Source organism: Falco cherrug, chromosome 8, assembly GCF_023634085.1.
Source record: "Falco cherrug isolate bFalChe1 chromosome 8, bFalChe1.pri, whole genome shotgun sequence".
Taxonomy (NCBI): domain Eukaryota; kingdom Metazoa; phylum Chordata; class Aves; order Falconiformes; family Falconidae; genus Falco; species Falco cherrug.
Genome location: NC_073704.1, coordinates 58,927,003 through 58,944,210, shown reverse-complemented (window position 1 = coordinate 58,944,210; position 17,208 = coordinate 58,927,003). Strand labels below are relative to the sequence as shown.

General features: G+C 54.9%; 1 protein-coding gene across 1 annotated transcript; it reads left to right on the top strand.

The window, feature by feature from the left end:
• Positions 1 to 1,513: 1,513 nt before the first annotated feature.
• On the top strand, positions 1,514 to 16,050 carry SLC6A7 (solute carrier family 6 member 7). The gene is given in 14 exon segments (XM_055719519.1): positions 1,514 to 1,705; positions 7,317 to 7,497; positions 8,209 to 8,340; positions 8,895 to 9,129; positions 9,650 to 9,788; positions 10,083 to 10,217; positions 10,881 to 10,984; positions 11,534 to 11,658; positions 12,041 to 12,190; positions 12,193 to 12,365; positions 12,731 to 12,830; positions 13,200 to 13,300; positions 13,517 to 13,684; positions 14,637 to 16,050. Coding segments are annotated over 14 exon segments (1,989 nt in total). The 5' UTR covers positions 1,514 to 1,672; the 3' UTR covers positions 14,850 to 16,050.
• Positions 16,051 to 17,208: the final 1,158 nt, after the last annotated feature.

Genomic DNA, 17,208 nt, shown 5'->3' with positions numbered 1-17,208 from the left:
ATCATACAGGCACAAAGCAAACAAAGCATCCCTGCCCTGAGCAGCAAGGGTGAAGCAGGGACAGTGCCCGATGTGGCCCCTGGTTGCCAGCCTGGCCAACTCCAGGCTGAGCGTTCCCTGCCAGCATCCTGGGAAAGGAAGAAGCGATGTATAAGTCCAAGGCAGGTAAAACCTGCGTGGGTAACTTCCCAAAGACCTTTTTTTTTTTTTTTTTTGAGGAAGCTGTGAGTGTGTGAAAAAATATGTTTGTTGGGTTATGTAGTTTGCTCCTTCCTCCTTTCCTGCTGGGAAATCTGGGTAAATGTTAGCTTTAAAAGACCCGCTGTGCAAACTCTAAGCCACTTCATTGTGTTGGATTCTGCAGAGATGTGTCTTTATGCTCAGGATCTGTTTCCTTTTGGGAAAAAATTTCAGAAGTGCTTGGAGAGCTGTAGGAGCACAACTGCCATTAGATATCAGGGAGATTTGCTCTTACATTGGACAGACTGGGTCCTCTCAGTTCCCAGTTATCGTCCTCCACATCCCCAGTGCTGCCTGCTCAGTCTTAACCCTGAGCAAAGCAGCTGGGGACAGGTCTGGGGCAGGCTGAGGCACCACAGAGCATTTGCAAGGAAAAGGGATGCACACACCCTGATGGACTGGGCACAGTCCAGGGAGAAAGTGAAGGACAAGAGAATATTATCAAGGGAAGAGGTCTTCCTGTGGGTCCTCACACAGACAACAGCTCTGCTGGTACCACACTGGCCCTAGGGCATATGGGGTTGTCCCCTTCTGCAGCCTGGCATGAGACATTTCCAACCATGAAAGTGAGAGAAGCCACAGATCATCTCTCTGCCATCTCACTGGGGATTTGACTGAGCATGATGGGGAAAAGCTCACATCTCCCTGGGCTTTAGGGCTGTAGGATCCCACTGCTGACCCAACAGGGATGTCTGAACCCTGGAGATGTGACCTGTGCTCCAGCATTGGGCCCATGATATGCTGGACTCAGCTGCTTACCCTGGAGCCTGCCCGAGGATTGCTCTTGCCCCCAGAATGGTGGGATATGCTGGTCCTACCCAAAGGGACCGATGGCTGTTGAGCATCACACTCCCCTGGGCTAAGGACTGGGCTCAGATAGCTTGAGGAAAAGCCAGATCTGACCTGCTGAGGCTCCAACCGTGTCCTGCCATAGGAAAATCAGCTCAGAGCTGCTCAGAAAGATGCTGGGAGTTTTTGGTGTCTGCACTTGTGCTGCTGCCACCAGGCACATAGGACCCCCAAGGTGCCCTGTGCAGGGTGCCTGCAAGGCCAGGCCCATCCCTAGGGAGACCTGACACATTCATGGCATGAGTAAAGTAGCAGACTTTCCTGGCAGGGGGCTGAAGTCCGGGACCCCTCCTCAGCAGGGGCGCATTTATCAGACAGCCCTTCTCCAGCCTGCCTAGAGCTGTCCCCTCCTCCCTCCCTGCTCAGCACGCAGCCATCCTCAACTCCAGGCAAACCTTTCCTCCAGCCTCGCTCCTCCCGTCCCCCCTGCCTCCCTCCGCCCCGCCAGCCCAGCCGGCAGGAAAGTGGCACCCCTCCTTGCCTGTTATCGCTTCGCCCGCTCCCCCTTCTCCCTCCCTCACGCCAGAGAAAGCGAGAGGAAAAAAGTGTCGGAGCAGAGAGCGCATAGCAACAGGATTCTGGGATGAAGAAGATTCGGCAGCAGCATCTCCGGGAGGTGAGAGCCGGGGAGTGGGGGTGACCCCAGGGCTGGGAGCCAGGGAGCAGGGGCAAGGGATGCCCATCACCTTGCCATCCTCTGCCCAGGGAGCCTCCGTGTGCAGCCGACAGACTTTTCCGTGGCAGGGATTGTAAACGGGGATAGCGTGAGCGTGTGGGGCCAAAGCAGGATCATGGGGAGAGGTATGGGGGGCATTTTGTGAGCACTGCTCCTGCCTCGCTGCTATCAGTGGACCAGGGAGGCCCTGTGCTGCGGGCAGAGCTGCCTGCTGCCTGCTCCAGCTGGCTGGGTGCTCTCTCCCAGCCCTCCCCTGCCAGGAGCAGGTGCTGCCGCTGATGATTCATGTTGTGTCTGGCTGGGCAGCTGTGGGTGGGAACCCGGGGGTAGAGCCGGCTCCCTACAGCGTGGCACCCCGGGGATGCTGCTCCCTACAGCGTGGCACCCCGGGGATGCTGCTCCCACCAGCCCAGGGGACTGCCTGCTCTCGGAGTGCGGGTGGTGATGAGGGGTTCCCCCCCAGCAGGATGAGCACAGGGAGCTGGACAGTGCCTTTCCCACCTGCAGCTCACATTGCCGCCTCCTCCTTCTCCTCCATAGGATTTAAAAGGGTCTCGGTGGTGCTGGACCCTGAACCCTGGCTTCAGGGCAGAGCTACTATCACTTTTTATATCCTGCTGGAAACCCTTTTTACACCCATCCCTCAGGCTTTCCTGTCCTATGCTCCCCTCCACTGCCACTTTGCTCTTACCAGGCTCTCTGAGTCCCTGTCTGCCCCCACGTTGGGGACCAAACTCCTTCTTGTGCCCACCCCATGTGGGGACATGACAGAGTAGGGTGGCAGAGGCTGGCATCCACAGCTCCCTCCTGGGGATTCGTAGCTGCTGCTGGTGTGTCAGCCCTTCCCTGAGCATCCCAGGTGGCGACCCAGGGCCGCGAGCCCCTCCGGCTCTGCCCTCTGCCGGATTGTGCCAGGGTGACTCCAGCCTGTGCCAGCTTCAGATGAACAAAAACCCAGGGAAGTTTCATCTCTGCCAGGAAATTCCTAGGATATTGGGACACGATGTGAAAAAGCCAGCAGTGGCTTGGTGAAAGCCAGCAGCTATCTGACAGCCCTGGCAACCTCAGGGCTGCCTACCTTTCTCCACTGTTGCTTGGAGGCATCGCCTGGCTCTTCCCTCTCCTCCCCTTTCCTAAAAATTGCTTTTTCAGATTACTTTGTGACTGCGAGATCCATTAAAAGTTGTCTTTGTCCCTTCCAAAGGCTTTCTGAGATACTTGAATTTCTCTGCTGCTGGTGATCCTGTTTAACATTTACTCAGGAATTCATTTAGTCCCACAGTGATCAGCTGGAATGAAAAGCAGATGTCTCTGGAGTTATTTTCCCCATTCCCAGTGCTGCTCAGGGCCCTGCTGTCCATCATTACCCAGAAATACTCTTGCTGAGCTCCAGACAGAGAACCTGGTGCTCGCAGCCACCCTGCACCTTGGGACCACCATGTCCAATGCTGGCATTGGGCTTGCCTGGAGCTGGCTGTGGCCGATGGAGGAGTGTGCACATCCCCAGTTGCAGCGCATGCCCTGGGACCCCGACAGCCTCCTCTCCCTCTCATTGTGATCCACTTCCCACTGGTGAGCTGGGAGTTTTAAGCCTTCTCCCCAGACATGTTTTAGACATATGGAAATTCCTCTTTAATAGAGGAGATCTTTCTCAGGCTTCTAAGGATTTCAGGTTGGCTTTTGCAAAATAGTATTTCCAGAAGAGCCGAGCGGATGTTTTATATTTGTTTGATTATTTGCTTTGGGGGTTATTTGGTAGGAATGGACTGAAGCCATGCGGTGGGAACCTGGATCTGGGCTGCCCCCCCTGTAACCTGGCCAGGCTGCCAAGCAGCATCCTCCTGCCTGAGCCACTGCACCCCCCTGCCTGCCACAAACTGCCTCGAGCCGTCCCCGCTCCTTCCCCAGGGTTTTGGGATGAAAGACCATAAGCATCTGCAGCTGTGCATATTCCCTGTGCTTTGGACATTGCTGTAATGAGTTTGCTTCAGCCTCAGCAATCTCTAGCCCCCCCACACTCCAGCATCTTGCTCCCTCTCCTGGCATGTGCTGTGACCCCGGGCTGGGGGAAACCAGTTAGCACAGCCCTTTAATGGGCAATTCCGCACCACAGAGATGCTCCATTTACTTCACTTTCTAAGCGATATTACATTGGAATTATTTTTTATGCTGGTTTTTTTTCTCGAAGAGATTAACAAGCAATTCAGACTAATCTGAAGTGATTCACACTTTACAGACGCACTGTGCTCGCACACAGCTGGGATCTGCAGGGGACAAATCTGGCGTCGGGTGGCATTTCTCCCAATGAAAGGCTGTGGTCCATGCACAAAACACTGACAAAATAAACCCACAGTGCCAGTTTGAATGGAGACAAAATATGAAAAACTAACTTTAATCAGGCTGTTTTTTTCATGGGTACAGCTGAGTTTTGCACTGGTTTACATAAATTGTTTTTTACAGAAAATAATTAGCATAGGGCAATTTCCTTATGGAAGCCAGCTCTTATCTTGGCAGAGACTAAAGTGCTTTTTCTTCTCGGTGACCTTTGCTTTGCTGACTTATTTGGGAGCATCTTCTGGTGAATAATGGAAAGTGATGCTGTGTTCAAAGAGGACGTGGTTGCCAAGGGAGCTGTTAGACCCCGTCTGTTTATAACTGCGAGATGGGAACCCGGTTTGAAAGACGGCAGTTAACAGTGGAAAGCACTAGAGCAATATTGTAGCACTAGAGCACTTCAGCTGCTGCTGAAAAAGAAAATTCCTGTTATAACAAAGGCTGAAAGGGAGCATTAATCCTAAAAAAACCCAGCTGAAATCAAGGTGGTGTGTGAGATTTACAGCAGCCAGAAGTAGAGAGGTGTGGATCTCTCAGCTATTTGGGGCAAAGATGGGCTGGAATCCTTAAATAGTGCATTTTCCAATTCCTTTTAAGTCAGGCAAACAGGCCGGGTTTTCTTTGATTTCTGTGAAAAGGCTTTGTTGGGGGCATTTTTGGCCATCACAGTCAGGGAGCAGCCTCCATGTGTGTTTTCCAGCAGCATCCCTGGCCCGTGCCTCCCCAAGCTACCCAACAGAGACCACAATGTCACCAACTGCAGGGTCTACCCAACTCCTGAGCAGTCTCTGCTTTCAGCTCTGGGGTCCCAGATTTAAACTGCAGAGCTCCAGCTGAAGATATTAATAAGGGGAGCAGTCATCACTGAGACATAGATGACAAACTACATCCCGTGGCCTTTGAAAAGGGTGACTGAGATGGGGACGGGGCCATGTACAGTTTGGAAAAGGTCAGATTAGTTCCTTTCTTTTCTTTTTCTGGTTTCTTTGTTGATTTCCATGCTACATCTGATGGGTGGGCACCTGCATTTAATCAGGTCATGTGGCTCCACTGCTGCCCTCTTGCAGCTGTTTAGAATTAGGCAGAGGTGCAGGAATTAGGCGAGAGGATTTAATGATCTCCCAGCATCTCTGCCTACTGTTTTTCTGTGGTGCAAACCTGGAAAGCAAGAGCGCTCCAGGCAGCATGATGGACCAGGAAGCATATTTTGAGGGGAAGGTTGAACTGTGATGGCTCCAGAGCTTCTGTCCCCACCTGGCAGGGACCTTTGTGAATACAGCTTTTAGCCACTGGAGCTTTCAGGAGGGATGTTGCAGAGCAGTCTGTCCATCACCTGCAAGCACAGGCTGCTGTGGGTCATGCCCGCTGTGTGTGCTGGGTTAGCAGGCATGGCCATGGTTTGGAGAAGTTGCTGAGCCAGAGAGCTGTGTTAAACAGCTGTAGGAGAACTGCCAGTTAGCAACAGTTTTATAGCAACAGTATTATATTTGGGTCATATTTTGACTTTCCAGCCTGTGTTTCTGAAGCTTTTTCTTCTGGCCCTTGCCTTGTGATGGTGGCATCCAGCAGTGATAGGCTTTAATGGTGAGTTTTAGTTAAAGCCTTTGCTTGGGCTGTGCATTTCAGGTTGGCTTTGGGAAGTTTTCCCCGGCTGTCCCTTGAGGGTTTTGCATGACAGGTTCACTTCCATATACCATGCCTTCAGGCTGTGAGCAGCACGTATGTGGTGCCAGGGGCTGGAGGAGTGGGGTGCACCCTGTGAAAAGTGGGAGCCTATAGCCATCGCCAGCATGGCTCCTCGTCTCCATGGGAACCGGTAGCAAGAGCATCCCACAGTCCAGCAGTTGAGGAAGAGGAGGAGGAGAGGAGATAGCTGCCGCTTTCCCTGGGAGCTGCAGCAGGGCAGCGCTGGGCTCTGCTCACCAGCTCTCACCTCCTGGGGGATGGAGGTCTGCTGCAGGCTCTGAGCACTTGTACGCACTCATGCAGGGGGACCCACAACTCCTGGATGATCCCTCCAAATCCAGGCCCCTCGCCCTCAGCCACAACCCATGGGCATGTTCCCTGTGACCCATGAACTCGGGGATACGGAGGTGGCTGCTTTTTTTTTTCCTCTTGAGTTCCCAAAAAGAAAGGAAGGTTCCCAAATGGGTCTCTGGTGCCTTGTTGGCAGGGAGCTCAGCACCCTTCTGCCTCTGTGCCTCAATGCCAGCCAAACCCGATATAGTCCCAGGCAATGTGCAGTGGCACAGGGGCAGGATCCTCATCCCACCCCTTTTTTGCTGCCTGGCCTTGCAGAAGGGATATCTGCAATGGGTTCTAAGCTGAGCTGAGGCTTTCAGCTTTGGTGACTGCTGATGGGATGGGAGCCAGCAGGGATGCCTTCCCCACTCTCCCAAGGTCAGGAAACTGGGCAATTTCAGACAAACTAAGGATCTCACTGCAGACCTGATGTAAGCAGACACAGAAACACCAAGGAGCTTCCCTCCTGGTGCATGACACCAACCTAAATGCATTGCAGGGACTGTGCCTCCCTCTTGCAGCACTGAGGCAGCCAGGCAGGAAGGGAAGGGGTTAATTCCCTGCCTGCTGAATAGCTGCCTGAGCCTCACTGATCCAGGGCAGATTAGGAAAGCTGGAAGGAGCTCTCTCAGCAGGGACAGCCGGGAGTGCGTCACTAAATCCCCACAGCGTAGGCTTTTGGCAGTTGGAAAAGTGCAGAAAACCTACAGAGCGTTTAATGGCAGCCGAGTGCCCAGCATGGCAGGGGCGCGTGGGGCTGGGGTGCTGTGCTCCGGGACAGGATGAGGGTGGTTCTTCCCCTGCTGTCCTCACAGCCATGCTCTGTGGGAGAGGAGGGAAGTTTATCATGACCCTTTGAAAGGATTTCTTAGGAAACTGGGGTTGCAAGATGACAGGTCCTGGCCTCTCAAGATGAACCGGGACCATCCTGCCTTTCCCAGGGGAGCTCTGGCCATGTGGGATTGCATTTATCCCTTTTCCTTGCTCAGCAGCAGAGCAAGACGTCCTCTGATCTGGTCACAGAGAGCTGCTGGGACAGGGTGTCCTCAAGGGACAAGTGTCAATGCTGTGACTTGGGGTCACAAATTCACACCCAAGCTTTCAGTTCTCCTTTCCTCTCTCCCACTCTTCATCCTTTGTTTCCATTCTTCCCCTGATCCCCGCCTGCCCTCTCCCATCCCCTGCTCTTACTCAGCCGGTGACACCAGAGCTCCTGGTGAGCCCCAGCAGCCAGGACAGGGACCTGGGCTCCGAGTGCCCAGAAGACAGAGGGAACTGGACGGGACGACTGGATTTCCTCCTTTCCTGCATCGGATACTGCGTGGGCCTTGGAAATGTCTGGAGGTTCCCCTACAGGGCTTACACCAATGGAGGAGGTACCTGAGCATCCTTTGGAGTGGCCACATCTGCCCCTCACTGAGCTGGGCTGGTGGGACATGTCTCTGAAGAGATGTGTCTTCCCCTCTCGGGGCTGGGAAGTAGTGTTCATTGTTATGGGGTGAAGCCTCCTGCTGCCCCCGATGCTTGCTATAGGGTTTTAACCACCTGTACCCATGTGTGGAAGGGACTCACCAGATCACCTCTGCACTCATGGCCTTGGCGGCATCCCCAGCTCCATGCTGGGCTGGATACTGCCTGAGCATCCATCTCTCTTGGTTTCCAATAGCTTCTTGGGCTGATGTCCTCCAGGACTCAGTGGGGTCACCAAATGCTTCCCAGGTATCAAAGGAGCAGAGCAAGATTTTTGCAATGCAAGACCCCAGTGTAGTTGTGCAAATTGCCCAGCTTGTTCAACTACTCCCAGAGTAATTGCTTGCCAAATGCAATAATAACTGGAGAATTTCACAACATTTGTGAAAGATTCAAGGACAAAAGAGAGTTGGGAGCAGGGGGGAAGCAGGGCACTGGGTGGATCACAGACCCTTTCCTCCTGCATTAGCAGTGAACTGCCACCCCTTGCTGTCTTCCAGACTGTGGCTTAGATCCTTCAGGGCCACAGAAAGCTGAATGAACATTATTCTCTGTCATAGATGGTCTTTAGGTGTTTGCTCTGTGTTATTTTTAGGTTTTTTTCTTGTTTCTTGCAGGAGCTTTCTTGGTTCCTTACTTCATCATGCTGGCCATCTGTGGGATCCCCATCTTCTTCATGGAGCTGTCACTTGGTCAGTTCTCCAGCCTGGGGCCACTCGCTGTCTGGAAGATAAGCCCTCTCTTTAAAGGTGCGTGAGTGAAGTCCAGAGCTTTTGCAAGACCTCTGGAAGAGCTGCTGAATGAGGACATGGACCAGCATCAGCATCCTATGATGCTCAAAGCTCTTGTTAGAATCAAAGGTTAAATCGTGGAGGAAGGTGGAGCAGGCTGGACTTCTGGGTTAGCTGTTTTAGTAGCTGCATGATATGTATGAGATGGATAGGTCTTTGAAGCTCTAGAAATTGTATGAAAATTGTTAAGCCAGTTAGTATACAAAATACTGCAACAAAGCTAAGCAATAACTGTTAAAGACGAAGGTAAGAATAAAGTTTTTAAAAAGTCAAATAAAATACTCTCATTCTCAACATTACGTTGGAGTAAAATCATCTGTACAATGCAATAGATCATCAATTCAGAGAAGGCATGTCTGGAGGGTGTAATGGCAATAAGAGAGTCCCCCCAGCAGGTGAACCTCTGACTGGTTAAATATTTGGCTGCTGAGATCCAGTGTCTGACCCTGGTTTTGGATTTGCTCTGCTCCAGAGAGATAGCTCACTCCTCCTTTACCCTCTCCCTCCTCCAGGCATTGGCATGGGCACCATCCTCATCGTCTCCCTCGTGGCCATTTACTACAATATGATCATTGCTTACGTTCTCTTCTACCTCTTTGCATCCCTCACAAGCGACTTGCCCTGGCAGCACTGCGGCAACTGGTGGAACACCGACCTGTGCCTGGACCACCACGTCATCAAGACAGGGAACACCACCTTCCCTGTCAACATCAGCAATACCGTCAGCCCCAGTGAGGAGTACTGGAGGTAAAGAGGTCAGCCTGACCCGGTTGGCATCCATCTGGGAAGAGCATGAGGATAGGATGAGGGGTGGAGGGTCTGTGATGCACATCTCATGGCATGGTGGGCACTCATGGTTGGCATTGTGGGTGCAGTGATGGGCTGTCATGGGCAGCTGCTGGCGATATCTCAGTTTATCCGTTGGGATCATGTCCCTGGGATGTGGGAAGTGTCCACGATCTAGCGCTGCTTTGCTGGCCTGGAGATATATTAGACTGAAATGCATCCCATGCCTGGACCAGCTGGGAATTTTCTCTCAAGCTGCCAGGCCATCCCCTCTGGGGTCTTTAATGCATGGTGGTGAAATCACACCAGTTGCTCCGCTTTCCCCAGCAAATAGCTGCCAGTGCCTTGTTGCTCTTTCATTGCTGGGACTTTCGATGAGGTTGTTTTTTGCAGCAGAAGCATTGCTACGTTCAGAGAGGGCCTCTGGAAGGAGGCGGGAGGTGTCCATGGCCTCTCACTAGTGACTCTCCTTTCTCCCTAGCCGGTACGTCCTGCACATCCAAGGGAGCTCTGGGATCGGGGATCCCGGGAGAATCCGCTGGAACTTGTGTCTGTGCCTGCTCCTTTCTTGGACTATCGTCTATCTGTGCATCCTAAAGGGAGTCAAATCCTCTGGCAAGGTGAGGGCTGCACAGTCTCTTCTGGGGGGGGTGATGCTCACCAGTGCCTGCAATTTTCTGCATATCTGGGAAAGTGAGACCCATAAACAGCATTAGCTGGACACAGGCCACTTTGGGGATGGTTTGTGCACCCAGACACAGCAGGGCTGATGGCTCTCCTGCGTCCCGAAGACCCCAGCACTGCAGCATGATACCAGGCAGTGCAGGGTCCCACTGTGGGGACAGGGCTGGGAGGGAATGCTGGTGCTGTGCTCTCGCTCCCGGCTCTCCCAGCTGGCTCTGCTCCTCCCACAGGTCGTGTACTTCACTGCCACCTTCCCGTACCTCATCCTGGTGATGCTGCTTATTCGTGGCGTGACCCTGGAGGGGGCCTGGAAGGGGATCCAGTTTTACCTCACACCCCAGTTTGATCACTTGCTGTCTTCCAAGGTGAGCAGGGCCTTGTGTAGTTTGTTCAAGACACAAAAATGAACCTTCTCCTGCCACCTCCAGCATGCAACAGAGGCAGTTCACTTACCCAGGTGCCTTTTCCAGCCACCCTCAACCTAAAGCCCTCTCTCTTGGTTGTTTCTAAACCCAAAGTGTTTGCCTTCCAGCAATCTGTCTTTGCTCCACACCTTGCCTATGCCACTCCTCCCACCTGGTACAGCCCTCTGCCTGCATTTCAGGCTCTCCAGGCAGGGAACAGTGTGCTTACCACCTCCCCTGGGTACCAGGACTGTGGACAGGATTATCCCAGCCCCTGTGATGGGCTGGGGGGTGTCGGTGGGTGCCCATGATGGTTTTGGCTGTTCCGTTTTTCTCAAGCAATCTGTGTGTGGAGCAGGGAGTTTTCTTGGGACGTCAGTGTTGTAGCAGAGAGCACCCAGTTTTACAAAGGCGTTCAGTGCCATGCTGGGCTCTAAAATGCTCTTGTTACCCTTCTGCTAGCCAGCCGACCCACTATGAGTGGTGAGCATGTTAACAGGGAAAGGCAAAGACCCTGTAGGCTTTTGCGTGCTTGGATGGCTGGGGAAGCATATTTTCAACTCCCTTTTCCTTGGAGGAGGTTTCCAGCCCCCTGCTGTCGTCAGACCTGTTTCTTTCCCCCAGGTGTGGATTGAGGCAGCCCTGCAGATTTTCTACTCCCTTGGGGTAGGCTTTGGGGGCCTCCTCACCTTCGCCTCGTACAACACCTTCCATCAGAATATCTACAGGTGGGAGCCGGCTGCTGTCTTCTAAAAAGTGTGGGCTGGGGGGAGCCATGAAACCCTCATCTGGTGGGTTTAAAGCCAGAAGAAGCACATGGTGCAGCACAGGGTCATCCAGCACTTGCTCGAGCATCTTACAGATACCTGGCAGCTTACACAGGCTCGAGAAGGACAGCAGGATCTGTGGTAGAAAACTCTGCTAAGCATTGAGGCACAGCACCTGGATCTGTAGGTGCTCAAGGCTGGGGATATTTGAGGCTAGAGCTATGCATGTCACCAGCATCCATTGTGGGTCACCAGCAGAGTCTGGCTGTTGGACATCTCGGCTGATCCCCTCCACAGGGGAAAGAAAGCTTGGGAGGAACCCCCACAAAATGACCATGTCATTAGATAAATATTCCTTTTGACCCTGGGAAGCACATGCCAAGAGAAGCCCTGGAGGAGAATCGCACTGGGTCGTGTTACTGTGGCACCTGGGGCTGGCAATGCCACCGTGCACTGGTGCGGGGTGGGAAGGAGCAGGCACGTTCACAGCATGCTCTTTCTCCTCTGTAGGGACACCTTCATAGTGACCTTGGGCAATGCCATCACCAGCATCCTGGCAGGGTTTGCCATCTTCTCTGTTTTGGGATACATGTCCCAGGAGCTTGGGGTCCCTGTTAACCAGGTGGCAAAAGCAGGTGAGGTCAAACAGACACCCTTTCTCCTTCACCCTCTGCCTGGGTGCACTGTGCATCCCCTCCAGGATGGAAGGCATCTGAGGGTGTCAGTGTGAGGATGAAACTGTGCACTCGGCTGACCAGGGGGAGGGAAGCGGGGAGACCAGTTCCTGTCGTGCAAGTGTTGAGTGTGCCAAGCGATGTCTAATAAAGGTCTGAGCAAGGAGCAGGCTGGTTCTCCTGTACCTCTCCACCCTCTGCTGCAGGACCCCTCCTGCCCATCTTGCAGGAGCCCTGGCAGGCCCCTGCCATGATGTCAGTCTGCTGGGTTCTCCTCCCCTCCATCCGTCCATGCCCCACACTGTCACCCCTTTTTCACCCTGCTGTCCTTTACCTCCCCTAGGTCCTGGCCTGGCTTTTGTGGTGTACCCCCAGGCCATGACAATGCTCCCCCTTTCTCCATTCTGGTCTTTCCTGTTCTTCTTCATGCTGTTAACCTTGGGCCTGGACAGCCAGGTAAGGACAGAGCCCACTGAGCCAGCCGCTGTGCCAGGCAGCCCGGGGGCTCAGGGGACCCTCTTCTCTTCTGCATGCAGTTTGCCTTCATGGAGACCATCGTTACGGCAGTGACAGATGAATTTCCCTACTACCTTCGGCCAAAGAAAGCTTCATTCTCAGCTGTCATCTGCATCGCCCTCTTCCTGATGGGGCTCATCCTCACAACAGAGGTAAGGCTGTGGGGCTGGATTCGTTGTGGGGACTGACTAGGACCTCACTTCAGGGAGAGCTTAGGGCAGGGGCCAAGTTTGCAGACACATGTATTCACGTCAGCTAACAAGGTGGAAGAGAGATGATCCATGAGCCTGGGCTTCCTGGGGATGTGAGGTCCAGGGGGAGCGACACTACGTTATTCCTGTCCCTGCAACCAGCCCCAGAAGGAAAGTGATGTCTCCTGAGGTGCCTGACTGTTGTCTTCCCCAGCGCCCACAAAGGGCCTCAGGGGATGTGTCCCCAAAAGCAGGAGGACATGGGGGTGGGAGTTTATTGGGACAATGGCCATGGAGATGCTGGCCGCTGCGCTTTGCCTCCACAGGGTGGGATGTACTGGCTGGTCCTACTGGATGACTACAGTGCTGGCTTTGGTCTCATGGTGGTGGTGATCACTACCTGCCTCGTGGTGACACGTGTCTATGGTAAGGGTGTCTGTCACCACAGGGGCACGGGGAAGGGTGGGTTCTCTGTATCAAGAGACAGATTTAGAGGGAAAGGTAAGGGAGCCAGCAGCCTTAGAATGACCATGAAACACCTCTGCTCCCACCACTTGTTTCTTCTTGGCCATCACTGTATTCACCTCTCCTGAGATACTTGGGGTTCTAAACCTGGTCCCTCAGACAGCACCTGCTGGGGCCCCCCTTCCTGCATCTCCCAGCTGGGAGGGGACACCTCTTTGCTGTAGAGGATGCAAACCACCACTTTTGATCAGGGAAGAGCAGCCCGGTACAGGCATCTGGCCCTGGGTGGGGGATCACAGTTTTGAGTCCCTTTCCCTCTCCCTCCTTCAGGCATGAAGAGGTTCTGCCGAGATATCCACATGATGCTGGGCTTCAAACCAGGGCCCTACTTCAGAGCCTGCTGGATGGTCCTGTCCCCAGCAACAATGATGGTAACTGCTCAGCTTGAGGTGCTGGATGGTGCTGGAAAGCCAAAGTGGTGCCAGCATCCCTGGTGACTTCCCATTGCAACAAGTCACTCTGCTGGCATCTCCTGCCCCAAGGACCATTCTGGTTCTGCTGGGAGGTCTCCATCTTCTCCAGGTCTTTTTTGAGCATGAGACCTTCAGAGGGCCCTCTGCTGACTTCAGTTTCTTGCCATCCCACAGGCTCTGCTGGTGTACAACATCATCAAGTACCAGCCCTCTGAGTACGGCAGCTACCGCTTCCCTGGCTGGGCTGAGGTCTTGGGCATCCTCATGGGAGTCTTCTCCTGCCTGATGATTCCCGTGGGCATGGTGGTGGCTGTGCTCCGAGAAGAAGGGACGCTGTGGGAGGTAGGAGGTGCTGGGGCCCAGCATTGCTGGGGAGCACCCCAGAAATGTGCAGGGGTGACAACGAGACCCTGTAAAACCTGTATTATCTGGAAATTTCTGCTTCCTCTCTCCTGGAGGTGTGTGCCTCCACCCCTCCTTGCTGCCCATGGGGTATGAGAGATGGCATGTCCCAGGGCATTTCCAGCAGTGCCCCTTCCCACGATGCCAGGCAGGCACCGAGTCTCACTGCTTCCCATGCCCCTTCCAAACCAAGCTTGCTGTGCCTGGCCCTGTGGGGAAGGACGTTGTCCCTAGCATGGGGCAGGTGCAGGCACATGGGACTTTGCACCCATTTTGCAGGAGCAGCGATAGAGCAAGGCAGGCAGCTGCCAGAACATGCAGGCGGCCACAGGCAGCACAGGTGGGATCCCTCTGCTGAAAGACTTTGCCCAGGAGCAGGTTATGAAGCCGCTGGCTGGTCACAGCCTTCCCAGCCCGGCTGGGCTTTGCTGCTCTCCCCAGGCTGCAAAAAGCAGAGGCAGCAGGGCTTGCTGCCCTCCCCAGGCAACAACTTGCCTGCTGGGGCACCCACTGGCTGCAGCCTGGCTTGGTGCAGCCATGGGCACAGTGGCATGGCCAGGAACTGCCTTGGCTGAGGCTGACCCCTTGTCTGGGTGGCTCTAACCCCACACCACAGGGCTGCAGCCCTGCCATAGCCCCTAGCTCCTGCAAGCCCTTGTGACCAGCACCCACAGACCACAACACCTGCCCAGCACACAGCAGGGCACTTACCCAGAGCCACTTTCCCAAAAAGCTTCAGGACAAGCTTTTGGCCCCCATCCCATCCTTATCGGAGGCTCTTCCAGTCCCTCAGGGCTGGCAGAGGACACCATCCCCTGGGAGGGGTGGGTGAGCTGCTGGATGGGGGTGCTGGTGCAGGGTGCCTGTGCTCGCTCTGCCTGTCTCCTTGCAGCGAGTCCAGCAAGCCAGCCGGCCCACCATGGACTGGGGCCCGTCGCTGGAGGAGAACCGAACGGGCATGTATGTGGCAAGCCTGGCCGGCAGCCAGTCCCCCAAGCCGCTGATGGTCCACATGCGGAAATATGGGGGAATCACCAGCTACGAGAACACGGCCATCGAGGTGGACCGGGAGATGGAGGAGGAGGAGGAGGAGTCCATGATGTGAGAGGACCGAGCACCCTGTAGGCTGATGGGGGGCTCACACACACTACCCCCCCCACACACCCCCCAGTTTGCACAGGTTGCACTGCTGCACTTCAGGACAGCTTGGGGGGTCTTTTGGGGAGCAGTTGGGAGCTGCCGACCCTGCCAGCCTCCTCACCACCACCCTGGCCCCACCAGGACGGAGCTGGTGCCTGTCCCACTGCCCCCAAGGTGTTTCTGTTCAGTATGGCAAGTTGTGTGGTGAGTCTGTGCGGCTGTGTGATGGCGTCTGGTTGAAGCGTCTGGGCTGCCTCACTCCCACCCTCCTCCCCAGCCCTGCCCTCCCTGCGCAGGGATGCTCGGACAGCAGGGATGTTCAGGCTGCAGGAGGTGGGGAGAGGAGGAGGTCCTCTGCATTGGTCTTCTCTGCTCGTGTGTATTTAACTCCAGTAACCCACAAACACGTGTGGGAAAGGACTGTAATATCCTCCATGCCCTAAGGATGGTGTGTGCAGGCCCTCCGCTCACACAGAGGTGTTCCAGCAAAACCAGCACAAACCAGTGCCCCATTAAAGAAATCTGACCTAATAAAATGAGCAGCTAAAAACGATTAGAAGGGGATGAAAAACAAAAAAGCTTTATGAACAAACCAGCTTGGGCCTTTCCAAGCTTGTAGATTCCTGAGGGACATCAGTGGGTCAGGGCAGCTCTTCCCCACTGGTGCCTGTCAGGGCTGGGGTGAGCTGAAGGGAGGGAAGAGGCTGAGTGACCTGTCCCCTACGTGTGCAGGAGGTCAGGGACAGGTCTCAGCTGGACTCAGAGCCAAAGGAGGACCTGTGTCCATCTCCGAGGGAGAGCCAAGGGCTGTCCCTAGCACTGAGTGCTGCTTTTCCCAGGGAAAGGCAAAGGGCTGGGTTTCAGCACCTGCGTGTGATTTTGGGGTAGTTCAGCCCAGGGAGAATCCACCTCCTGCCCATGCTGCTGGCCTGGGGGGTGCCGGTGAGCTTCTGGATGGGGCTGTCTGGACCTGACGCTGCCAGTTCCCATCACCCTGATGTCATGTGTGCCTTCTCCCGTGTGCTGTCAGCTTGCCATTAAAAAGTGGTGTGTGACACAGCCTCTCCTGGGTTATTCAGGGGGTTCCCTCAGCATGCAATAAGGGCACATCTAGAGGGGCTTCCAGGGTTGGAGGGGCACAGACCCCCTGGGCTTTGCCCTGCAAACCTCAGTCCTGGTCAGGTAAAAGCCACAAACCCAGGATAAACAGAAAAATTATGGTTTGTGTGTGGTTTGTGCATGTGGCCCTGGTGCACCGGGCTGTTAACCCTATGGGCCATGCTGCCTTGGGCCCAGCACCATGGGCTGAGCCTCCAGGATGAATCCTGGTGTGAGGCTGCAAATTTCTTTAAGAACCCTTTCCTATGGTGGAGGAGATTTTATTTTTGCCTTTGCCACTCCTAGGGTGTAGGCCTTCTGCCCGCCTGCCTCCCCATGCCTGGGGATGCTGAGCTCCCTCCCCAGCTAGCTCTGTCCTTCCTTGCCCTGCAGGACCACTGGTGGCTTTCCATGTCCCTCTCACCATAACCCACCACGGCTGCAGCCTGCGGGGAAGATGGGGGTCCCCCAGCCCCAACTTCCCTAGGCATGTGGGGCTGACAGCACGACAGCACTGCAAAGCACCTTCAGCTGCTAGCCCCTGGGTTAATCATTAGAGGCCACCATAAAAGCATCGCTGATGGAAAGTTCAGGCTGTGGTGGCTGGGGAGTGGGGAGGGCCTGCCATAAACATTTATGGCCCCAATGAATCCCTCGCTCTAACCTTGACACTATTTACTGAGCAGGAGGCCTCGGGAGGTCACGGTGTTGCTCAGCCATAGCTGTTGGTGCTGGCCGGGGAGCCCAGGCTGGGATGGCCCCAGCAGGGGCACGCACAGGGGTCTGCGTGGTGTGATGGAGCCGGTGATGGACTTGGGTGTTTCGTGATGTTGCTGCTGGCCACAATGTGCTAGAGCCACCAGGAGAGCCTGGTGCCTTCCCACGCCGTGGAGAGGGAGGTGCTTTGGGCTGACCAGGCTGGTCCGGTCCTGGCGTGGCTCTGACCTTTTCCTACCCACACGGGGTCCCGCCACATTCCCTAAATCCTCATGTAAACCCGGCATCCTCTGGGGTCTCCCTTGGCAGCTGCCGTCAATCAGCGTGGTGCTGCGCAGGGACACGGTGGGAGTGAAGCCCCTGGTGCAAAAGGTGCCGGGGTGATGGCACAGCCGCAGGACATGTCCCTGGGCCAGGGTGATGCCATAGCCGGAGGACATGTCCCCTGGGCCACGTGTGGCTGTGCACGTCGAGGCTGGTGGCAGCACGCCGGCCGCCGGGGCAGCCGT